Consider the following 26,456-nt stretch of genomic DNA (forward strand, 5'->3'; position numbering starts at 1 on the left):
ATGGTACAGATGAACCAGTTTGCTGAGCAGAAATTGAGACACAGATGTAGAGAACAAACGTATGGACACCAAGGGGGGAAAGTGGTGGGGGGTGGGGGTGGTGGTGGGATGAATTGGGAGACTGGGATTGACATGTATACACTGATGTGTATAAAATGGATGACTAATAAGAACCTGCTGTATAAAAAAATAAAATAAAATTCAAAAGTTTTTTTAAAAATTGACCTTCTTTATATTTTCACTTTAAAAATTTCTAGCAAGGTCAATTTATTTTCATATTTGTTTATAAGTAGTGCTTCAATTAACAAACAATAGGTAATTTAGCGAAATAACATGTATGTAAGCATTGGTAATTTGATAAACTGTGATAGGTGTCAGCAAAATACAGGTACTATGGCACTTCTGTTAAAAGTAATATTCTACAGTATGTATAACATAGTAACTACAGATAATAATACTGTAATGCATATTTAAAAGTTGCTAGGAGAGTAGATCTTAAAAGTTCTCATAACAAGAAAAATAATTTTTAACTACGTATTATGATGAATGTTAACTAATATGGTGATTATTTCACAATATATGCAAATAGCAAATCATTACGTTATATACCTGAAAGTTATATGAGGTTATATGTCAATTATACCTCAATAAAAAACAATCATCTTTATGCATTGTATTAAATATAATTACTCACATAATTATTGTGTAAATAATTACTATATTATATTCATATTAATATAAACATATACATTGATGTATATATTATGTATGTATATATAACATATATAAAGTATTTTGTTTAAAAGTTTTCACCAATTTTTTCTTTTGCATTTACCCCAAAAGAAGTCTATATTCTTTTAGGGTCTCAGCCCCCTAAGATTGGGTTTTCTATATACCGAAAACCCAATCAGCCATTTTCACACCTTTCTGAGTAAACTTATCAGTATTTTCCACTACCCTTTGAAGGTATTATCCAATCTCAAGAAGTAGGTGTGGCCTCAGGAGAGTCTAATCCTTTAAAAGGCAACTTTGCCCAGGGGTGACTGCTTCTCTCAGGGGGACTGAGGGAAAGTGCAGCTACCAGGTGTTGGACAGTTCTTGTTGACCCTGATATCCACAGATTTCCAGGACGTGCAGCCTTCCAGAAGTGAGACCGCTCACAGTGGACTCTGGTAAGTACGGAATTGATTGTAAATATCTTCATGCCTATTTCCTCTCATCCAAATCCTTTCCATTTACCTATTGGCCTGCTTGGGTTTTGTCCAAGCAAACAAGTAGTTGTCTTAGTTTTTTTTAAATGACCTCAATATTTAAAATATCTGTAACTAGAGCAATTGTAATATATTGATATTTGTAATATTAACATATGTAATCATTTTTATTCCGTTACCTTACATGATATTAGATGTTTTTAGGTTTTAAATGAGATTTCTACAGACATATGTATTTATGAAACACGTAGAACACCTAAAATGTTCAACATAATGTATACATTTCATAGTCTTTATACAGATGAACATAAGAGTTAAATGTGTTGAATTAATTAGAATATCTTCCTGCAAAGGTCATATGCGCTATATATATATTTTTAAACATTTTTATTGGAGTATAATTGCTTTACAATGGTGGGTTAGTTTCTGCTTTATAACAGAGTGAATCAGCTATACATATACACATATCCCCATATCTCTTCCCTCTTGCGTCTCCCTCCTTCCCACCCTCCCTATCCCACCCCTCTAGGTGGTCACAAAGCACCGAGCTGATATCCCTGTGCTATGCGGCTGCTTCCCACTAGCTATCAGTTTTACATTTGGTAGTGTATATATGTCCATGCCAGAATAAAGGCGCTATATTTTTAAAGACTTCAGTTTCCAGTCTAGATTTGAAAAGTGTTCAGGATAGATCCAATGAACTCATAGGGACTCCCAAGAAGTGGCATTGGTCAAATAGGGAAATATCAGAAACAAAGAGGATATGATGTTGCTTCCATTAACTACATCTTTGGAATTTCTACTGTAGAGAGAAAATCCTCATGTATATTCAAATTTTTTCTTTGGTTTTAAAAAATAACTGATTAATTTTTACTGATTATTGTTATAGCTTGAACATTCCCTAGTTCAAAATGTGAAGTGCTCTGATGATCTGAACTGACTCCAGGAAAAATTGTTTTCCTGAACTAGAAATAACATATTTTTTTCCTTTTTGTCTTGAAAGGAGGAGTTTTGCTATTTAAGTTGGAAGCAAACACTGAAATGTTTATAGTTTTAAGATGCCAAAGGTAAAGCCAACATTGATTATATTAAGTTTAAATTATTCTAAACAATTTTATTTGTCTTTAGAAAAGCACATCTGTCAGTTCAGAGGCAGGAGACACAGAGAATGTTAGCATAGAGACAAAGTGTGTGCAAGTATGGGTTCCAGTCATGGAGTCATGGAGAGAGAGAGAGACAGAGAGACAGATTGAGATTATATATGTGCTTCTGTACCAATCAGCCAATAAAAGTAACTCTGGAGTCATCTTACCATTTACCCTCTGGTCTAAGCTTTAAGCACATCCACGTAATTTAGGTATGACTGAGAACATGGTTTATTTAGACCAAAAAGTTGCTAGGGACTCGCTTATCTAATTTTATCATTTGTATCAGCATGAACCTGTCTGTATTCACCATTTCTAGGTTTGTACTGAGGGTTAGCAAATAGGTAAATTAGATAGAGTTCAAACAGACAGGACTTTGTCCGAAGGCTTTATTTTCCCTTATCAGGGCAGAAGAAAGACTTTCTCTCTTATCCTCTCTATTTCTGTCTTGAGTTTTCAGAAACATGGATTCAGACACATTGCAAGCCTTCCAGAATGAACTCACCTGCTCCATCTGTATGAACTACTTCATAGACCCCGTCACCATAGACTGCGGGCACAGCTTTTGCCGTCCCTGCCTGTACCTCTGCTGGGAGGAAGACCAGACTCCAAAGAGCTGCCCTGAGTGCAGGGGACTATCAGAGAAGCCCGATTTCAAAACCAACATTGTACTCAAGAGGCTGGCTTCCCTCGCCAGACAGGACGCAGCTAAACAAACCCACAGCTCGGAGGCGCAGATCTGCGTGACACACAAAGAAGCCAAAGGACTCTTCTGTGAGGCTGACAAGACCCTGCTCTGTGGCCCCTGCTCTGCGTCCCCAGAGCATGCAGCTCACAACCACCGTCCAGTACAATGGGCTGCTGAGGAATACCGGGTAGGTGATGCTTCTAAGGCAATTAGGAACCTATAGGCTCCTAAATCAGAGAGAAAGATGAGGATGATAATGAAGCTGATGGGGATGGAGATGGTGGAGGTGGGGATTTTTCAGTGTAGATCATGTAAGTGTATCGTTTTAATGTTGTTGCCCAATTGTCCAAACACGTGGAACTGCTGTATCCTGGGGCATGTGGCAGCCCCAGGCACACTGGCTCCTGACGTGAGGTTGACGCATCCTTAGTCAAGTTATATAAAAATCTGAGTCTCAATTTCTTAGGACATGAGAAATTTCATTTCTCGCATGGAAATGAGAGATTCCATTATCTGTAAAGTTCCCCCAATTCTTTCTTTCTTTTTTAAATTTTTAATTAATTAATTTATTTTTGGCTGCATTGGGTCTTTGTTGCTGCTTGTGGGCTTTCTCTAGTTGCAGCGAGCGGGGGCTACTCTTCGCTGTGGTGCACAGGCTTCTCATTGCAGTAGCTTCTCTTGTTGCAGAGCATGGGCTCTAGGCACTCAGGCTTCAGTACTTGTGGCTCGCGAGCTCAGTAGTTGTGGCTTATGGGGTCTAGAGCACAGGCTCACTAGAGCACACAGGCTTAGTTGCTCCGCAGCATGTGGGGTCTTCCAGGACCAGGGATCTAACCTGTGTCCCCTGCATTGGCAGGCAGATTCTTAACCACTGCACCACCAGGGAAGTCCCCCTCAATTCTTCATTATATGTTTCTGTCACTTTAATATTCAAAATATTAGAATCAAATTAGATTAATGTGGAAAAATCTGACCACATCATTCAAACTCAAGATTTCTATTTTCTAAACCAGGGGTCCCCATCCTATTTGGCACCAGCGACCAGTTTCGTGGAAGACAATTTTTCCATGGACGGGGGCAGGGGGAGGTTGGGGGGATGGTTCAGGTGGTAATGCAAGGGATGGGGGTCGATGGGGTGCAGCAGATGAAGCTTCACTTGCTTGTCCACCGCTCACCTCCTGCTGTGCGGCCCCGTTCCTAACAGGCTGTGGACTGGTAGTGGTCCTCGGCCCAGTGGGGTGGGGACTCCTGCTCTAAATGACCGCCTTTGCTCATACATAAGGGGATGGAATTTATGGTATCATCATCTGTGTCACTAAAGCTCATGGTTATTTTGCAGGAGAAACTTCTGAAGAGAATGGACTCTTTAAGGAAAATGACACAAGAAATGCAAAACAGTCTGAATCAAGAAGCTAACAAAACTCAGTCATTAGCGGTAAGAATAAAAATATTCTATTTGTTTGCATGGAGACAGATATAATCCTTGCTTAGACTTTTAGCAAAATTCAAATTGCCAGGTAAAGGACAGTGGTCTTTTCCTTGGAAAGAGTAGTGGTTTCAAATGACCTATCAGTAATCACGATTATAATAGATCAATACAAACTAGTTCAAAGAGTGCTAGTATATGGGAAAACCAAGGCATGAAACTTATTCCTAGGCCACATTTTGAAGATGTGAATAAACCTTCTCAGACATGGAGTATAAGACAACATTGTGCTAAGTGTGTCTGTGAAGGTGAGGAGAGGAATGCAGTAGTACCTAGAGGAGAATTAGCGCATGTTTTTAAAGATGCACAGTATGGGGTTTACCTAATAAAAGAATATTTAGAAAAATCAGGGAAAGGAACAAGAAAAAACAAGATTTGGGTAAGAGAGGAAATAATTGATGGAGTAAGAACCCTGAAGAATCCTCCTAGGGAGAAAAACTGGGACCCCCTCACACGGCTTGATTTAAACAGGAAAAGAGGCAAGAAACTTAGAGAAACGATGGGCCGGAAGGGCCAGCAAATATTCCAGGCCTTTTGAAATGTGAGGCAGAAAGTTTGTCAAGAACTTTCCCGATGACAGTAAGGAAATAATATTTGACGTTTTCTGTTGGGAATGAGGATGAGTGATTCTTTGAATCCATTATCTCTGCAGAACTATGTGGCCGTAAGGAAGGTGATGATCAAAGTTCAGTATCAGAGGATCCACCTGTTCCTCCGGGAGGAGGAGCAACTCCATCTGGAGGCACTGGAGAAAGAAGCGAAGGAGACTCTCCAGCAACTCAGGGAGAGTGAATTCAGAATGACTCAACAGAAAGAGAGTCTGAAAGAAATGTACAGAGAGCTGACTGAGATGTGCCACAAGCCTGACATGGAGCTGCTCCAGGTGAGAAGGGAGGTTCCATCCTCAGAGACAGAAGTACTATTCTGGGCACCGTTGCCATGACATTGAAATGTTACCTGCATATACTCTTATCTCAGCTAAGGGATGATGTTCCTTGACTCCCATTATTTTATTTGTCCAATCCCTTATTTCTCACAGCCTGGTAATCTTTGGGAGGTTTTGTTTTAATCCTTTCACTAGCTAACATAGGACAAAATTTTTTCAGTGTGATCAGGAGTACTATCCAGACAGATTATCCAAAATCAGCAGAATTCTGTGACCAGGGGAAAGTTAATTTTCTTAGAGTAATTCTCAATACATTGTCACTCTCTATTATCCCACACTTACTGAAGACATTGAGGTTTTGCCCATTGTCTAGGTAAAATTTTTAGAACTGGTAGTCAATTTCAATGCACTCTATAATTCGTTTTATATGGTTCCTTGTTTTGCTTTAATTGTTATCATAAATGGTGAGATCTCTCCTTGGGAATAGGACTGAGCAATGACTGACATTGGAAACCTGATGTTGTTGCATCATTACACAAACTCTTCCTGGCCTCCTTCCTTCCTTCCTTAATGTGCCCTGAGGAAGCGCATCATGTTTTAGTTTAAGTTCTGTTATTAAGATAGCCTCTGATTGTTCCTTAGAGGAGCATGAGAAAAACAATACCTTATTGAACAAACAAGAATAGTAAAGAAGATGCAAAAGGACAGAACTCTCATGATTAACGTGATTTTTTTTTTTTTTTCATTGCAGGCCTCAGGAAATGTATTGGAAATGTGAGTGTACGCTAACGATTTTTGATTTCTGGAAAAGTTGTTGTCTTTTTGATGAAGTGGTTGGATAGTCGTTCCTTGGTACCATGGGGAATTGTTTTCAGGCCATCCCCAAAATCTAAATCCTGGGATGCACAATCCCTTATAGAAAATGCCATAGTATTTGCAGATAACTTACAAGCATGCTCCCATACACTTTAGTCACCTCTAGACTACTTATAACACCTAATAAAATGTAAATTAAATGCTATGTAAATAGTTCCCAGGTATGTGGCATTTTCAAGTTTCACTTTTTGGAACTTACAGGAATTTTTTTTTTCTGAATATTTTCCGTTTAGAACCAGGGAGGAAGAATGTAGGGGAAGGATAGATTTAGAATTTGGGATTGACATGTACACACTGCTAGATTTAAAATAAATAACACACAGTGGTTATCTCAAGCCATAGGGAAGAAGATCAGGATTAAAAATGGTGGTCAAAGGAGACTTTAGCTTTACCTATAATGTTCAAACTTTTTGAAAAGAATGTATCTATGTATTATTCTATAAGTAAAATAAATTTAACAAAAAAATAGATAACAAACAAGGACCTACTGTAAAATAACTAACTAACTAACTAACTAACTAACTAACTAAATAAATAAATAAATAAAATAAAACAGAAATTACAGATTCAATCCATGGTTGAATCCATAGGTGCAGAACCTCCTCGCACATGGATGACGAACAGTACATCTTTTGATCTATTAACATCGTCTTTTTGGCTATTTTCTGTTGTATTTCAAAAGGATTCTAGAGGCCTTCTGATCCTTGGTCTGAGAAGTTTCCTTTTCATTTGGCTGAATTCAAATATACCTGAAAACTTTCTGACATTCTGGGCTTTGTTCCACCCACTCATCCCATCCTCTCCAGACTCACCACAATAAAACTTAGGGAAGGGATTTTTCTAGGATATCACAGAGGAAGCACCTACACTAGTGAGTTGGAAGGTGAAAAAGGCAGGAAAGAGGCAAATTCCCTAATAGGAAGAGGGGCTGTGATTTTGTTCCTAGGAGTAGCAGTGAATCAGCCTGTTCCATCACTGAAAGCCCCCTTGTAGGCTGGACCTCAGAGCTAATGGCTTCCTGGTGCCCACTGGGAAGTTAGACTTTCGGGACAAGGGCAGCCAGGCTGGAATTGGATTCCCTTGCTGGGCTGATAAGAGCAAACATGTCTGGCTCAGTGAACTCTTCCTTTTAGACACTGAATGTATCCTTGATGACAACTTGCTGACTGAAGTCCCAAAGGCTTTGCCTGAATTTTTTGCTCTCTGTAAAATGCCCAGGATCTTTGCATTACCTGAGTTGGAATAGAGGAAGTGAATGAAGTTCAATAAGTTGAAAATTGGAGTAAAGTCTGAGAAGAATGGGGAAGTTGAAATTTGATGTAATTTATATTCAGAAAAAAGTATGGTCACTTTTTATATTCCCAAGTGTGTAGAATATAATGTATATCCAATTAACCAAAAACAGGAGAATTCTGACAAAATATCCTGGATTAAAAACTGCTTTTTTGTAATGGTCCCGTGATTAGCCTTTGATCTTGAAATGTAACTGATGTCATTTGTTACAGGACTGATTTCGTACAGATGCAAAAGCCTCAGCCAGTGAACCCAGAGCTCACTTCCTGGCCTGTCACTGGAATCCTAGACATGCTGAACAACTTCAGAGGTAAGAGTCAACCTTCAGTGAGCAGGACTACATTTCATTAGAACTTCTTGGGAAGGAGCTTTCTTTTATTGTTATTTTATTTTTTATGACATGAAGGTAGTACATAACTTCCCAAAGTTGTTACATTTTTCCTGCCTGTGTAGTCATATTACAAAGATCAAGGCTGAACTTTGCATCCTATAGTTTACCGAAAATGCAAAGCTAGATATATATATTCAGTTACATATGACATAGGCAGAGCAAGAGGAGAGCAGCCAGCTTGCTCATGTGGGTATAAAGAGATAGAATATTTACTTTTGTGAGTAACCATCAATATTGTGTTTATTCAGTTTATTTCACTCTTAAAAAGTTAAATATGGCATCGCTGGTTTTTAATTTGTTCTGTATTACAAGCGCATTTATTATGCATTGTACAAAAATTATTATTTCTAAAATCAGCAAGAATTGACAGAAAAGACTAAAATTGGCTTAGGCAGGATAATTGTAATGCTATTAGATCAATTTCAAAACAACTGACAGGCAAGGGATATTTGAACATGGTTAGCCAGAACATCCTTTTAGAAGCTTCCAAACTATTCATTGATGGATTTCTATCAACATTTTGACCTTTGAAAAGGTAGTAAGTAGAGACTATAGCCCAATAAATACCCACATGATAGCAAGTGCTAGCTACCTGTTAGATCGTATTAAAGACAAAGGACAGAAGAAAAGTTTTCTAAATGAAAGAAAAAAATAATGTTTTCGGTGAGTCCTGAAATAAACTATCAAGACATTGACATTAAATCAGACTTCACAGAGTTCATGATATATCTGCATGATTTTTTCTTTTTCTATATGATTTGAGGTGTTTCTATGTGCTGTAGAGATAGTTATAACTCTTGTTCTTCATAGAAGAGCCAGTCTGAACTCCCTTTTGTCTTCGTTTTGTATTTCCTTGGAGGAGGGAAAATGAAAAGACTCATTGGGTAGAGAGCCTCTGCCTCTCAGGCCATGGAAATCCCACTTGCTGACCTGATTTTTTCTCTTTCTGCAGTGGATAACGTTCTGAGTCAGAAAATGACCATTCACAATGTGAGCCTTTCTGAGGATGGTACAAGTGTGACGTTTGGAGGTGACCATCAAGGTGTGCCCAGACAGCCCCAGATTGTGGAGAAATTTGTGGCCTGGGGAGCTGTGGCCTTCACCTCCGGGAGGCATTACTGGGAGGTGGATGTGACACACTCCTCGAACTGGATTCTGGGAGTCTGTAAAGATATCTTGACGAGTGATACTGATATCATTATTCATTCTGAAGAAGGATTTTTTCTATTTTCTATGAAGGTGAACAATCATTATAGTTTGTCCACAAACTCCCCACCCTTAATTCAGTATGTGAAAAGGCCTTTGGGTAGGATCGGAGTGTTTCTGGATTATGACAATGGAATTGTGAGCTTCTATGATGTTTGCAGAGGTTCCCTCATATATAGTTTCCTTCCTTCCTCCTTCTCCTCCCCTCTGATGCCTTTCCTTTGCCTTAGATCTCCATGACTAGTCAAGTTCCGTGACCATTTAATTGATGAAATTCTCGCCTGAACAAATTGCTGTCCTAAACCTCACATGAGGCCACAGGATGATATCTGACTATCTCTGAGCACATTGTAATTTAATGGAACATATGACTGTATGTTTATAAAATGGCATAACCATGTTGAATGTATAAATTTGTTAATTAAATTTTATTGTAATAAAAATTTATTATGGAATATTTCATAGAGTATAATCAGTTGCTTTTCTTCCATCATAAATAATAGTTTTATTAAAATAAAAGTTACATACCATAAAGGTCACCCCATTTAAACTATATAATTCAGTGGCTTTTAGTAATATTCAAAAAGTGAAACCATAACTATCTAATTCTAGGACATATCCATCACCCCAAAAATAAACCAATGCCCATTAACATTTACTCCCCATTCCCCCTCCCCCCCCAAGCCACCCCCTAATCCAGTTTTATTCTTCATGGATTTTTCTATTATATCGTTTCAAATAAATTGGATCACACAATGTGTGGCTTTTTATATCTGTTTACTTTCACTTAATGCTTTCAAGATACATCTACATTGTAAACAGTGTGCTTTACTTGCATATCTGAACCAGATTGGGGTGAAAGAATGAGGTGATATCAGGTTAGTAAACAAAAGGAATGGTGCTTAGTTTTCTCTTCAAAGTTGACCTAGTTGGTTAGAACCAAGTGTTTGACAGACTTTATCATTTCTCTAAACCCTAGTCATTAAGCACATTTCAGCTCAACAACAGTTTTCCCAGGAAGTTTTTCGTGACTACACAGACCAGTGTAGTTCCTCTTATTACACACTCCCTGAGCATATACCCTCAAATTAGTACTTTTACTACTTGACAGACAATTCTGAGACAGTAAGGACAGTATATTGTTTACTACTATATTCCTACTATCCAGTGCAGACTTATAACATGATACATAGAAGTATAGGATGAATCAATGAACAAATACATGAATGAAAGCATTAATATAAACAAATATTATTCCAGCATTGATAAAGTTTTCCAAAATGTAGCTAACATAATAGACGTAAAATGCTAACTGATAATGTCAACAAAAAAGATTTGCAGCTTTACAGCCTAAGAAAATTCCATTATTTTGAGGTTTAAAATAACTACTGCATAATTTTGTTTTATAGTGTTGATTTTGAGATTTCCCTAAGATGATCAGTACAATCTAATGGAAGATGAAGACCCTACATAAAGTGATATGGAAACAGAAAACAGGACTTCACATAATGGTGACTGTCAGCATTTAAACTGACATATAAAATACTACTAAGCATAAGGTGGTATAATTTCCTTAGCAGTGGGAAGGCCAAAACCAATTTAAATTTGAAGAATAATTCAGATTACAGAAATACAGAATTCTGTAATATAATGTGATACCTAAAAAATATTGTAATTGTTCTATAATGTTCATTATACCCTGGTCATTTGAAAGCAGAAACAGTATGGTTCACTGGAAAGCATTCATTCTCAGGCACATCTCCACAAGAATATACTAAATGATAATTTGTTCAAGTTCAATCTATAATATCCAATTCACAAAAACTCAAGAACTGGATGTATTTTGTTTTCTTTTTACAGAGTACAAGAAGGAGCTTCTTGGTTTGTCTCATTTTTATCTCCAGATCCTTCACTGTACCTTCAGTCCTACAATTCAAAAGAAGTATTCAGTGCACTATGGAGTGAAAGTCCTTTCCTTTTAGCCATTTCTCTTTTCATTTTGATCTTTTTACTCCATTTTCTTGGATTATATCTCTTATCCTAAGCCTCTTGATTGAATGACTCATTTTTTGGTTAAGTTCCATTTATGATAAGCCCTGTAAAATTGGGTGGAATGAAGGCCGGAGAGGCAAGGGGAATTTTAAAGAGTACAGATGATGCATCTGAAAACAAAGCATAAATTTCAAATTAGAATTTGGGACAGTTTTCATTTTACTTTTACGGGTCAATTAAATTATGTCTCAAGAAAAGAAGTGGGAAGAGAAGCAGAACCAGAAGATGGCAAAAAGTTGAGTTCATATTACTGAGCACCTTATGAAAACAACCGAGTCCTCTAGACTTATGAAGTGAAGAAAGCTACCTTGACCCATATTCACCTTATAAAAGTCCAAGGAGACTAATTGCATATAAATACCATCAATAGAGCACGTTTTTCACTTCCTATTTAGGAAGAATCCAGAGGGAAGAAAATACCTTTCCTAATATAATAGAACTCGGTATGACTGTTCATGAAGTGGCCTTTAGAGAGACAGTTGCTAGAAGAGCCCTGATGCCAGAGCTACATTAAGATCGCAGCCTTGCACTCCCATCTTGGGAGAACATGACCCTGAGAGGCCCTCTCTGCTCCTTTGCCCCAGAAACTCACAGACGCACAGCTTCGTCTCCCTGGATCTATCTCTACCACTGTGCTAGCCACCTCTAGCTGTTCCTGAAGGTCAGTTCTGCAGTGTTTTATGATCTCTCTTTCACACACCTTCTCTAGTCCCTCGAGTTTCTCCCCCTAAGGAGCCATCTGTAAGTCATTTTGTCCTGGCTTAACAATAATGGACTTTTCTAAGAACTCACTACAGAAAACACGACATGATTATAATTTAATACACAACCAAAATACAAAACACCATAGTAAATTGATGGCAATAAAATACGGTATTTGATTTGCATTGCATCACAAATGGTTAACATTCTTACTCATAAACGAGTTCTTAGAAACCAGTAACGAAGACGTTATATATACCAAGGTAAATTAAAAAAAAAAAACAAAAGAAGAAGAAGAAAGTGAAACAACACAAGTGACTAGTAAGGATTAAACATATATGAAGATGACCGAGCTGAACAAGAATAAAAGCAATTTCTTTGTAATATCATATTACAAAAGATTAAACATGTAATATTTGTACAGTTTTAGGAAAGATACCCACATAAACACTGGGGGACAAGATTGATGAGGTCCTGTCTATATAGTAGGGGTGTCTATGTTATCTAGTATTAATGAAATTTTGTGCACATCCTTTTGGGTGTATTGATAAACAAATTAATATGCAAGCCATGTTTGGGGGGTCTGTATACTAGCTACAAATTTCCTATGCAGTAAACATCGTTTACATATAAATTGTAACTTTATCCAACTAATTTGTTGAAATAATCCAAATAAATTAGAACTGCTAGGACTAAGAATATCCAAAATTTATAGTTTTGAGTACAATATATATGTTTATATACATATAAATATAAAAAATCTCCCCTGAGGACCCAGGTTTTCTAATTCCTAATTGTAGACCACACACCCAGCTCTCACAAGGGTTTAATACTTTTCTACACGACACAAAGGACTCAGATATGTCTGGGGACCACAAGGTATTTCCACTTATCTGAATTATTTGGACTTAGGAAATAACTCAAGTAAGCCAGCCACCCTCAAAGGATAGAGGGAGGAAACAAAGTGCCAAAAGATTTGATCCTGACTGTTCATTAGTACCAGTGAAAAAACCCTGGAGGTGAGGGGAATACCTGGGCCGCTGTTTCTCTGTATTGGGGGCTAATATGGTGGAGAACTTCGGTCGTTGGGACAGTCCCCAAGTGAGTGGAGAAATCCTCACATCTGAAGGTCTTGAGAGACAGGGGAGGGGTTAAACCTTTTACAGAGCAGAGGCTGCTTCCCTACTTCACCCACAGCTCCAAGATAAAAGAGAACACTACATTCTGCCCACTCCTTTCTGTGTTTGCAAAAGGAGGAGTGCATGGGTGAAAAATGAGTGATCTCCAGGAAAATGTGTCATTTTCAACAAAACCAACTGAATCACCATCGAGACCTACAGAAGAAGGCGGGGCTTGGCGAGTGCGCCTACCTGGACCTGTAGAATCCCATTGTCCCCAAGGCTAACGCTTTGTTTATCGCGGAAACACGAAGGATCAATGGAGGGTGAGGTTCTACTTCTCTCCAAGGTGAGAGAAAAGCCTAGAAGGCCTCGATCCCTACAGCAATATGTCCTTCTCCAATTCGCATGGGTTCAGACTTGGGAACTCAGGCCAGGGCGTGCACCGCCACCTTCTTCTGCCTAGAAGAGCCCACAAGCCCCAACTGGTCCCGAGTCCAAGGCCCATTCGCACAATGACTCTCCGGCTCCCGCTAGTGACTCGGGTCTCAGGTCGAGAACCTGGAGAGAGGGGAAGAGGGGTGTATTCGCGGGGCAATCTGGCGGGTGGGGTAAAATAAAAAACAACACAAGTATAGGGAGGGCCTATGGAACAGACCAAGAGCGGGGAGAGGACGATGGAGCGCCTCTCTCACCAGGGCGGAAAATGAGAGCCCGCTAGAGGGAGCCCGAGAGCCAGCGAGCGAGGGACGGCGGGGCTGCGAGCCAAGAGGGGTCGCCAGCGCTTCCAGCCTCCGGTGACCCTGCCTGGCTCTGCGACCTTCATGAGGGGGAGACAGGGTCCGCCCAGCCCGCCCGTCCAGGGACCCTTTCTCAGAGTGTTGAAGTTAGTGATGACATAGAAAAACATGAGGATGCTGATGCTGATCGCCTTTGGGGTCCGTAAAGGAACCTGGGATGTATCTAAGGACCTAAACCAAACACAAGAGATCACGGGAGGAACTCAGAGAGGGCGTGTCTTAAAAATGAAACCAAAATTCACAACTCAAATCCCTGACTAGGGTCAACACCTCCCCCGCTTTTCCTCAGGATTTCTAAGGCTTTGTAAAATGGGCGGCCCCGAAGCGCTAGCTCCCTCTGACCCTCATCTCACTCCAGGTAATTATGAGAATCTCTTAATGGTAATTATAACTCGTCAGATTTTACATGAAAGTGCATCATCTTCTGAAGGATTTCTTATCTGCCTAGGACTTTTGGGCCGTCGATTCCGGGTACTGGGTGGAGGATAGACAAATGGATGGATGAAGAGAGGCAGACAGAGACACTTGCCCCTCTAGCAACACTTTTTCATGTGAATTTTCTAACAAATACAAGGGAGAGAATGACTGATTTTACTAAGTCATAGGGAAAATAATACATTTACCAAACAGGGAAAGGAAAACAGGCCGCTTCTCTAAGAAATGAGGTTCAGGAGCCAGGGCAATCTAGCTTCTGACATTCCTGGGGGTCTTCCTGAGAGCTGCTTGGCAACTTTGAAATATATCTGCTGGGCTGGAATTTTCACCTCCTTTAGCAAAGTGCTGAAGCTCTTGCAAAGACTGGACGGAGAGAGAAAGAAGAAAGAACAAAAGATTATACTAGGAGAGGAGAACAAAATTAGAAACGACAGACACAACAAAAATATGCACCACTTTCTTTCTCACAAGTCTTCACGGCTCTGCAGATGGTAGCAGGCAGCGTTTCTCCCACATATCTGCTGGTCAAGGTGCAAAGTTGGTCTTCACTTCTATGAAGTTGCTCCTCTATGGTTAGCATCCTACTTTCTAATTGTTTTTCATTTTATCAATTGGAAAATTGAAGAAAGTTGACGATCTGATCCAAGCACCCAAACTCTAAATAATCTGCTGGTTTTTGCTTTTTCTCGATCTGTCTTCATTCTTTTATTCTTTTCTCTCTTTTTGTTTCTATCTTCCAATACATTTTTTTTTTTTAACTCTGGCAACATTTTTTGTTGTTAGCTTTTTTGATGCATAATTTATATACAATATTATTTAACAACTTTAAGTGTACAGTTTAGTACATTTTGATATATGTATAGAGCCATGTTGAAAAGGAAATGACAAACTATAGCTAGTATTTTAGGCAACACAACAAAAGAGATGATTATCCCTTGGAAAGGAGCATGTTTATGAAATTGGCTTGAACCCTTCACATTTAATAAGGAAAATAAATGGGTTTCACACAGTAACAAAGTAACTAAGAAGAGACCATTTGAGCACATCTTAGAAAATGCTGTGCACTGATGTAATTTTCTCTCCCTTTGTAATGATATGGGGGAAATAATACCCTTAGAGGTCCCTGGAATTCAAGTCAGGAAACTACATCTGAAAGAATATTTGGAAACATAATAAAATTATACAGTTCCACATTCCTGATGCAAGAATATACCTTCCTTGCTTAGAAGTCTCTAAACATTATGGAATACTGGTGAAGAAATTGTCAAAAGAATGTTCTATTTCATAACACCAAGTAAACATATTCCCACATCCAGCTCCACTCTTGCCAACCCTGTCCCAACTCTAACCCCCTCTCCCATAAAGGTAATCACACCCTGGTGATTAATATACTCTGATACTAATTGTCATTTTTTGAAATTTATATAAGTGAAATCACACAGCATATACTCTTCTCTGTGTGTTTTCTTTCGTTTAAAATTATGTTGGTGAGATTCATCCACTCCGTTGCATGTAGTGTTTTTATTATTTTGTTTCATAGTATTTCATTATATGAGTATACCACAATTTACTCTTTCTACTACTGATGAACATGTTCATTTCCAATTGAGTAAGCATAAATACTGCTGTCATGAAGACATTGTGCATATCCTTTTATTGATCATATGTACACATTGATACTAGGTGTGTAACTAGGAGTGAAATAGTTGAGTCATAATGCATAAGTTATGCCTCACAAAGAGCTTTCCAAAGTGATGATACCAATTTACACACTTTTAAGCAATAGATGATTGTTTTGTTTCCTCCATTTTTTTGCTAACACATGCCTTTACCTGTTTTAATATTTTTGTCATTTTGTGTTTGACATTGTGGTTTTAATTTGCATTTACCTGATGACAAATGCAGAGGAACACTTTTTCATAGGTTTATCAGCCGTTTGGATACACTTTTTTGGTGAGGTGCCTGCTCAAATCAACTCCCACTCCCATTTTTCTACTGAGTTGACTTGTCTTTTTTTTTTTTTTTTTTTTTTGACTTTCCAGATTCTTCCTTTCTCCTCTAGAAAGTCATTCATTTGGATGGAGATATGTCAAATCTCTTCTCTCATTACTGCCTTGCATTTTCAATGGTGTCTCAATGCACAGGATTATGAATTCTAATGCATTCCAATTTACTTTCCTCTTTGTTTAGTGACTTATGAAAACTTAAGAAAACTACTAAGGAAAACTTTCTCTGAAAATATATACTCCTCAACTTTTCTGAGAGCTTTCTTTTTCTGTTTTTTTAATAAATTTACTTTTTAAATTTATTTATTTATTTTTGGCTGCATCAGGTCTTCGTTGCGGTGAGCGGGGGCTGCTCTTCGTTGCGGTGCATGGGCTCTAGGCTCACGGGCTTCAGTAGTTGTTGCGCGCTGGCTCAGTAGTTGTGGCACATGGGCTTAGTTGCTCTGTGGCATGTGGGATCTTCCCGGACCAGGGCTCAAACCCGTGTCACCTGCATTGGCATGTGGATTCTTAACCACTGCACCACCAGGGAAGCCCCTATTTTTCTCTATTATTCTTTTTAACAGTTATCATTGCACTGATGTGGAATTATTTTACACAATGTGATACAGCTTAAGATTTTTGTCTATATTTAAAACCATAATTGACTCAGGCTTATCTTACCCTCTTGTAACTTACAGATTATTAGAGAACACTGATAGAGAATAACTATTTACACACATTATTTGAAATTACAAAGAAAATACAGAATCAGTGATCAAAATTACCCTCAAAGAATGGATTACTAAACTTGAGTATGATGGATAAGTATGATATAGTTGGGAGAAAATGAAGAGAAAATTTTCCAGATAACACAAGTTTGGGAAGAAAAATATGCCTTTCTTGTACTAGACATTAAAACACATTAAAACATCAATGATTTTTTTTTCACTTATGTGTTGAGAAATTAAGATGAAGCCACTGCATATATTCTGAGGTTTATAACATATGATTTTTCACCATCATTAATACATACATTTCAAATACATACCTTTTACATTACCACCTTACTTAATATAAAATTATGATTTTCATTACATTAGAGAGAACCTGAAGGCAATCAGATATCATCTATTTGTTTTGTTCAAGAGTGCACAGGAGTAGGGGTTTCTCAGATTTTGGCAACCTCCTGACATTCATTCTTATTCCTGAATTTGTTCCTGGTCAAATGTGATTATAGCAAAAGAAAGGTCTGCGAATTAGAAAAAAGAGCGAGAGGGGTTACTATGTATAAGGGATCTTTGGGCAACATTGACAAAGCTTACACTTCTACTTTATAATCCAGGCATGCCACACTGCAGGAAATAGATCTTGCCACCTATTGATAAAAGTGGGAGTGTGGGAAAAGCATTACAATGAATGTTCTCCTTAACACAACCAAGCAGCCCCTCATTTTAACCTATCATGTCATTCTGATCCATCTGCCCAGTTTCAGGAGAATGACCTGAACTCTTGATCCAGAATGTCCATGAATTGCCATTCGGTCCATGTCCTTAGCCTTGGACCTACCATCCTAGTCCCAGAGGTACCAGAGGTGACAGGGGAGCTGTAACAAGACCGGTGTCATGTGACTGGGGAGAGTTAGAAAGGCTTTGTTTTCAGATCACTCATAAATCATCTTTTAGTTAAACATCACATTGATTCTATACTATAAAACAATAAATCGTTCTCATCGTCATTTTGTTAGTGCTTAGGTTGCTCTTCTTTGCCATAATTACTTGACAAAATAAAGTTAGAATTTAAATGTATTTCAAATGATTTTTTTAAAAAGAAACAGAACTTTGGAAGATGATTGAAGGTGGAGGTAGAGTGAAGCTATTGAGGGCTATATTAAATAAATTAGGAGCGAGCAGTTCGTATAACATATAATCGGATTTGCCCTATAGATATTTAAAAATACAAATTTGGAACATGGGGGACATCTTCTATTTGAAGATGTACATTCGTGAATTATAATGGAAGCCATAGGGATGGTGAGATCACTGAGAGAGGCATGCAAAACACACTTAGTCACAATGCACAAAAGATGACTGATAAAGGAGCCAAGATGGATACGTGAAAGTAATAATGAGAATGAGGTAGGAGAGGCAGAACAGTAAGTCACAGAAAGCCAATGGGCCAGTACAGTGTTTACAGATTCCAGGTGTGCTTCCTATTCCTCTCCCCTGCCCCTGCTCTGACCCACTGTTCCCAATTTCTCTCTCCTCTCTCCTCGAAACTCTGTCAGCTCCAAGAAAAATTAAAACCACCTTAATGTGGGGACAGAAAAAAAAAATCCCTACTTATATTTTTTGTTTCTGGATCAATAGGAGGAGAGATCTGGCAATCCTTACTCTGGAGACTGAAGCCGCTAGTAAGTATTCTACTTCTTAACCTCTGAACACAGTTTGAAATGATCTAATCTGGGTTTCATACATATAATCTAAGACATGGAATTTTTAAATGAGATGACTATGTCAGGAATTCTACTGATGGGAAAATAGTTGTCTGGATTGAAGTTGTGGCCTGATTACTCCCCTATATAGAGTGAGACCTATAACTCCAGAGCCCCTTCTTATAACCTACTTAATGAGAAACTACATGGAAGAGTAAAGGCAGAGTAGCAAGTTTTGTCCAAAATGACTTAAAAATGACAGAGCCTGGAAATGGGTTAAATGAATTTGGGTTATATAAAATTTGAGCACATTTCTACATTAGATGCCTTTTTACATAAAGAAGTATTATTATCTTAAGAATATATAAAGATAAATAAATGTATTTCTGACTGTCTTACTATAAACAATTCCAGTCTCCTCTTTCATGAATGTATGATATTTTATGCTTTTGTAAATTGATTAGATTTATTATTTGTATTTATTTTCTATCTGTTTAATTTAGAAACATAGTTTTCACTGTATTTATTGTGTTATTTCTTAAAATATCAAGGGATTCTGCTTTTTAACGAAAACAATATGAATTTTTCTTTTAAAAAATAAACGTATCTAGTAAAAAATGTAAGTGGTGCTACAGAAAAATATTGAACCAAAGATAGTATATAAAGGCTTCAGGTCCCCGGACTGAACCCCTACAGCCCAGAATTCCTCGGCCATGGGGCGGGAGCGAGAGCTGAGGGCCGCCCTAAGGCTCCTCTGACCCTGCAGGTCTGGAGACTACCAGCCCCAGCCGCGCCTCAGGTTCAAGGTCGCCGCTTGGAGACAGACCGTTTGGAGTCCAGGTGGGAGCTTAGGCTCTGCCCTTGGTTCTGGCATCCTCGCTGAATGGAACCTCCTCCTTCCAAAGAAACCCGCCCTCTCAGAGAAAGGCGTGCCTTTTCAGGAGAAAGTGTTCTGGCGGCGGATCAGATCTTCCAGGGCCCTCGCTGGGGTCTGTGGGTTCCTGCCCCCAGCCCGCTGAGGGTACCCGCCCGAGGGAGGAGCGCTGGGGCGGGGCGGCGCTCCGGACACCCGCTCCCAGGAGCTCGGCGAGGAACGCGGAAGATGCCCGCAGCGCGCCGGATCCCGCGTCGGTCTGGGAAAGATCTTAGGTTCCGTCCCGCCAGGAGTCCCCGCGGCCGAGTTGGAGTTGGCAGGACGTGGATGGCGATGGGAGAACGGTCGTGTTCCTGGATGTTAAACGGGCTGCTCTTATGGAACCCAGAAATCATTGTGTCCACAAGTGCCTGGCGGTGCCAAGGAGTCCTGGCCGTCCCTTAGGATACTGTTGCGCGATGGAGGTGGTGGTTCGAGTGTCAGAAAAGAAGTCGGATCTGCGGGCATCGTGTGCGGGTCGTGGTGAGATTCAGTGCTGAAAACAAGGGCACGGCGGAGATTCGCGGGACCTTTGTGGCTGCAACCCTCATCTCGGGCTCTCTTATCTCGCCCTGCCGGCACCTAACCCCTGAGGACTTCGCGTGCCCCGTCTGCGGATCCCGCTCCTCTTCCTGGGCGAGGCCTCAGGCGGGCTCCTTTGTCCAGTGCGACCTGAGAAGAGAAGCCCCGGAGCTGCCCAGACATCCCAGGCCAGGTGCAGCCGGCAGGGGGCTGGCAAGTGGCGATAAGGTGCTCCCAGCGCTGGTCTTCTTCCTCTGGGGTAAATACAGCTGGGATTTCCTGATTGTTGTTTGTTTTTAACTGTGAATACCATGCTGTTTGTCTTAATCTATTTATTTCAATAAAAATTTATTATCAAGTACTGGACTGCCATATAAAATATGGAGTTGAAAACTTACGTCAAATGCTGTCAAGGATGTGGAGTAACAGAAACTACTGTCATTGCTGGTGGGAACGCTAAATGGCACAGACACTTTGGAAGAAAGTTTGGCAGTTCTTACAAAACTAAACATGCTTGTGTCCAGCAATCTCACTCTTTGTTATTTGCACAAAGGAGTAGAAATCTTATGTCTATCAAAAACGTGTTTGCAGCTGCTTTATTCAAAATTGTTAAAACATGGAAGCAACCGAGGTGTCCTTCACTAGGTGAGGGGATAAATAAACCATGGTACATCCAGACAACGGAATATTATTCTGTACTAAAAAGAAAGGAGCTATCAAGCCACAAAAAGACATGAAGCAGGCTTTGCATCTGGCAGCTCTTGCAGCGCACCGCACCCGGCCCAGCTTCTTTCAGAATGTCTACCGTTCATGAAATTCTCTGCAAGCTCAGCTTGGAGGGTGATCACTCCACACCTCCAAGTGCATACGGGTCCGTCAAAGCATACACCAATTTTGATGAACATTGAAAAGGCCATCAAGACTAAAGGTGTGGATGAGGTCACCATCGTCAACATTTCGACCAACCGCAGCAATGAACAGAGACAGGATATTGCCTTCACCTACCAGAGAAGGACCAAAAAGGAACTTGCATCAGCACTGAAGTCAGCCTTTTCCGGCCACCTGGAGACAGTGATTTGGGGCCTATTGAAGACACCTGCTCAGTATGAGGCTTCCGAGCTGAAAGCTTCCATGAAGGGGCTGGGGACCAATGAGGACTCCCTCATTGAGGTCATCTGCTCAAGGACCAACCAGGAGCTGCAGGAAATCAACAGAGTCTACAAGGAAATATACAAGACCGATCTGGAGAAGGATATCATTTCCGACACATCTGATGACTTCCTCAAGTCTTCGATGGTTGCCCTATCTAATGGTCAAAGAGCAGAGGATGGCTCTGTCATTGATTATGAACTGATTGACCAAGATGCCCGGCATCTCTATGATGCTGGCGTGAAGTGGAGAGGAACTGATGTTTCCAAGTGGGTCAGCATCATGACCGAGCCGAGTGTGTGCCGCCTCCAGAAAGTACTTGAAAGGTACAAGAGCTACAGCCCTTATGATATGCTGGAGAGCATCAAGAAGGGGGTCAGGGGAGACCTGGAAAATGCTTTCCTGAACCTCGTCCAGTGCATTCAGAACAAGCCCCTGTATTTTCCTGACAGACTGTACGACTCCATGAAGGGCGAGGGCACTCGCGATAAGGTCCTGATTAGAATCACGATCTCCCGCAGTGAAGTGAACATGTTGAAAATTAGATCTGAATTCAAGAAAAAATACGGCAAGTCCCTGTACTACTACATTCAGCAAGACACCAAGGGCGACTCCCAGAAAGCGCTGCTGTACCTGTGTGGTGGGGATGACTGAAGCCCACAGTGGCCCGAGGGTCCAGGACGGCTGCTCCACGCTCCCAGCTAACAGTTCTACACAATCAGCTTGTGGCTTAGAGCCCCCTTGTGCCCATCCCTGGGAGGATGACGTTAGCGCTGCCCACCCCACCTGCTCCATCCTTAGTTTAGTTGCCTAAAAGCATTACCTGGCTTTCCGGTCTAGTCTCTCTTTACAGTCAAAGAAATGAACATTCCAAGGAGTTGGAAGTGAAATCTATGATGTGAAACACTTTGCCTTTTGAGTACTGTGTTGTAAACAGATGAATAAACTGAATTTTTACTTTAGGCACAAGTAAAAAAAAAAAAAAAGACATGAAGCAACCATAATTGTATACTACTAAGTGAAATAAGCCAATCTGAAAAGGCTGCATACTATATATCCTTCCCACTATCTGACATTCTGGAAATGGCAAAACTATGGAGATAGTAAAAAGATCAATGGTTGCCAGGGGGTGGGAGGAGGGAGGGTGGAACACAGAGGATTTTTAGGGCAGTGAAAAAAAAAAACCACAAACAACATTCTGTATGATAAACACTCTGTATACACTTATTCAAACTTACAGAATAAGTGTCATTATACATTTATTCTATTTAAATAGAATGTACAGCAACCAGTAAACGCTAATTTTACTCTATGGGCTTTGGTGATGACGTGCAATGTAGTTTCATCGACGGTAACAAACATTGCTTGTGTGGGAGGCTGTGCATATGTGGGAGCGCAGGGCGTATATGGGGATCCCCTGGCTCCACTCAATTTTGCGGTGAACTTACACTGCTCTAAAATATAACATCTATTTAAAAACAAAACAGAAGGTGGCCTTAAGGAATAAAGAGTGTCAATGGCCTCAAAATTCTGGCCCATTTACCGTAAAACATTCAAGATAATTATTTCTTCAAAGAGACAATGGGACTGTATATGGTCAGTAAAAAAATCACCTTATTTTTCCACATGTTTTTAAAAATGCATAACTACGCATTTGTTTGTAAAAATATCACCCAGATTGAAGCCATGGATAACAACCACAATATTTTCCAGTCTCCCACTGGTGCATCTTAATTTAATATTTCCTTAAGAATGTATGCCCCGAATATGCAATCTAAGATATTTTCATTCTCACTAGCAATCCAGAAAGAGTTAACTTTTTAAATACTGAAACAATAGCACTAATAATAAAATTAGTAGAAAATCCATTTTCTTTTAATTAAAAAATTATTTTAATACTACTTACAAAAGACAGATAAGGGGAGACTTCTACTTCTTAAGATAGAGTAATAGAGACTGGGTTTTCCTTCCTGAATGATCCCAAAGCTGCAAGAATTCATGTCTTATAGATGTACACCCATGTTACAAAGGATATACACATGCACAAAAATGAGGAACATCAGAAATTGTAATTACATGGGTAAATATATAAGACTTTTTCTTGTTATTAGAAACTTTTAAAGTAATGGATTATTTAAACAAAATCATAACAATGTTATGAAGCTTTTATAATCTATGTAAATATAAAATGTATGACAAACATATTACAAAATTTGGGAGGAGAAAAATAAACATATGTATATCTATTTATACATAAAATATGGTTATTATACTATGTGTGAAGCGGTAAAATATCACATACAAGTAGAGTATGGTAAGTTAAAGATATATATTTTAAACCCTTTAGAAACAACTAAAATAACTTTAAATAGGAGGTTACAAATAATAAGCCAAAAAAGGTGACAAAATGGAATCATAAACAATATTTTTTAAAGACAAGAACAGAGAAAAAAGGGGGTAAAACAGTTGGGAAAAGAGTAAACAAGTAGCAATATGATAGACTTACTGATAACCATATCAATAATCATATTTAATATCATTGGTGGAAACATCCCAATTAAAGGCAGATGTTTTCAGATGGTTAAGAAAGCAAGATACAACTATATGTTGCCTATACACTTGAAATATAGAGTCACAAATTGGCTAAAGTAAAGTGATTGAAAAGTTATACCATGCGAACACTATTCTAAGAAGAACAGGAGTGCCTATATTAATATTAGAAACAATAGATTTCAGAACGAAGAATATTATTACCACGGATATAAGAGGTCATTTCACAGTGATAAAGGGATCAAATCTTGAAAAGGACATAAGAATCCTCAATGTTTATGCACCTAATAACAGAGCTTCACATTACATGGGGCAAAAACTGACAGAACTGCCAGAGAAATGGAAATTATATTCAGAGATTTCAATATCTCTTTGAATTTTGAAATCCATAGATTAACAGAGCCATAGATCAAATAGATCCATAGATCAAACTGAAAACCACAAAGTACAGGACAACACTATAAGCCAGCTTGCCCTAATGGACATTTATAGAACCTGACTCCCAACATTATAGTCATGTAACATTGTAGCATTATATTACTACAAAGAGCAAAGTTGGAGTAACACTACCTAATGTCAAGACTTTCTTAAAGCCACAGTGATCACAACTGTGTGGTATTGGTGTTCAAATAGATAAGTAGATAAATGGCACAAAATAGAGAGCTCAGAAGAGTCTGTCATACAGAGTGAAGTAAGTCAGAAAGAGAAAAACAAATACCATATGCTAACACATATATATGGAATCTAAGAAAAAAAAAAAAAGGTCATGAAGAAACTAAGGGTAAGACGGGAATAAAGACACAGACCTACTAGAGAATGGACTTGAGGATACGGGGAGGGGGAAGGGTAAGCTGTGACAAAGTGAGAGAGTGGCATGGACATATATACACTACCAAACCTAAAATAGATAGCTAGTGGGAAGCAGCCGCATATCACAGGGAGATCAGCTTGGTGCTTTGTGACCACCTAGAGGGGTGGGATAAGGAGGGTGGGAGGGAGGGAGACGCAAGAGGGAAGAGATATGGGAACATATGTATATGTATAACTGATTCACTTTGTTATAAAGCAGAAAGTAACACACCACTGTAAAGCAATTATACTCCAATAAAGATGTTAAAAAAAAAAAGAAAAAAAGAAATAGACCTACATATATGTGGACAAAGGATTTTTCTAACAAAAGTGCAAAGGCAATTCCGTGTAGAAAGGATACTCTTTTCAACAAACTGTGCTGAAACACTAACTGCAAAAAAAAAAAAAAAAAAAAAAGAACTCCAGTATGTAACACAAATCATCCACAAAAGTCAGCTCAAATGGGTTATAGGCCTAAAGATAAAACCTAAGCCCATCAGACTTCTACTTGAAAATCTTTGTAATATTGCGTCCAGCAAAATCTTCTTTTTTTTTGGAGAAGTGTGGTCATGAGGAGAAGAATAAAACAACAAAAGCATGACCAATTGATAAATTGGACTTTAACACTATTTTTAAAAATCTGCCCTCAAAAGACTCTTTTCAAAGAAAAGAAAGGCAGAAGAATACATTTGTGAATCATATATCAGATAGAGAACTTGTCCATAAGAACCGGCAAAACTCATGAATAATAAAACAATACAATAAAATATGGGTATGATATTTGAACAGATTATTCACCAGACAAGATATATAGGTGGCAAATACATCGAATGATATTCAGCATCATTAATCATTAGAGAAATGTAAATTAAAATCAAAATAATATACTACTTTTAAAATTTAAAAGACTGTACATACTAAGTATTGGCAAAAATATGAAGGAACAGGAATGCTCATATGCTGCTACTGGAAATATGAAATGGTGCAACCGCGTTGTCATTTATTAAAAAGTTAGACATATAAATCCCATATGATCTATTCATTTGAGTCCTACGTATTTACCTAAGAGAAATGAAAGCATATGTCTATACAAATACTCATACATAAATGTTCATAGCATCTTTTATTTATTTATATTTTTGGTTGTATGCCAGAGGGGAGGATGTCTGAATTTTATTGAATTTCAACTCTCCCATGGAGGGGGGGCACTGGGAAACAGCAGAAAGGGGAGTGACTTTCCCTAAATCCCAGAGGAGACCCAGGCCTGTTTCAGTTGTATTCTGTGCTATGCCAGCCCTTTACGTAATCCTTCCTTTGCTAAGTCTGCGCATGAGCTCCATGTGATACCAGGCCATGGGTTTCACAGGCACTCTGGGTGTTTAAAGGTGATAACCTGACAGCTTCCCTAAGAAGTAGATGCCAAAGTGATCCCCGGTGTGCAGATGGGGGACTGGGGAAACCCTGAGAGGCACATGGCTTGTCCAGGATCGCATCCCTGATGAGGAGGAGGAGCCAGGTCTGAACCCAGCTGTGTCCTCAGAGCTGGAACCCTGGCTGCCCCCAGGCTTCCCAGGGGCTGTGGGCTGGGAAGTGGGCTGTGTGGTGCCACTGTGCATGGACCAGGCATAGGGTGGGGGGTGAGAAGTCAGCAGCCCACAGATGCCTTTGGGGAGTTTTGTGTAAGGAGGAAACCCAGGTAAGCAGACCGCAGAAAGTGACCTCACTTCCCTGGCGAGAGCGCCCAACAGAACTTGGAACCTGGGTA

General features: G+C 39.3%; 2 protein-coding genes and 1 pseudogene across 3 annotated transcripts in view; all 3 read left to right on the plus strand.

The window, feature by feature from the left end:
- Window positions 1–234: 234 nt before the first annotated feature.
- Window positions 235–10,261, plus strand: LOC309605133 (tripartite motif-containing protein 64C-like). The gene is made up of 7 exons (XM_082340545.1): window positions 235–2,278; window positions 2,817–3,231; window positions 4,384–4,479; window positions 5,183–5,413; window positions 6,168–6,190; window positions 7,798–7,895; window positions 8,929–10,261. Exons 1-7 carry the CDS (start codon window positions 2,253–2,255, stop codon window positions 9,420–9,422), a joined length of 1,383 nt encoding a protein of 460 aa, XP_082196671.1. The 5' UTR covers window positions 235–2,252; the 3' UTR covers window positions 9,423–10,261.
- Window positions 10,262–17,426: 7,165 nt separating this feature from the next.
- The window catches only part of UBTFL1 (upstream binding transcription factor like 1), a 29,880-nt gene continuing 20,850 nt past the window's right edge, over window positions 17,427–26,456 (plus strand). Inside the window, exon 1 of the mRNA XM_082340504.1 lies at window positions 17,427–20,402. The gene's annotated coding sequence lies outside the window, so the exon portion shown is untranslated. The remainder of the gene's footprint in view (window positions 20,403–26,456) is intronic.
- On the plus strand, window positions 20,872–22,254 carry LOC309605119 (annexin A2 pseudogene; annotated as a pseudogene). Its single transcript has one exon. The product of its transcript is annotated as an annexin A2 pseudogene (transcript).

The sequence above is a fragment of the Balaenoptera borealis genome (assembly GCF_965194805.1).
Source record: "Balaenoptera borealis genome assembly, chromosome: 11".
In the NCBI taxonomy this organism is placed as follows: domain Eukaryota; kingdom Metazoa; phylum Chordata; class Mammalia; order Artiodactyla; family Balaenopteridae; genus Balaenoptera; species Balaenoptera borealis.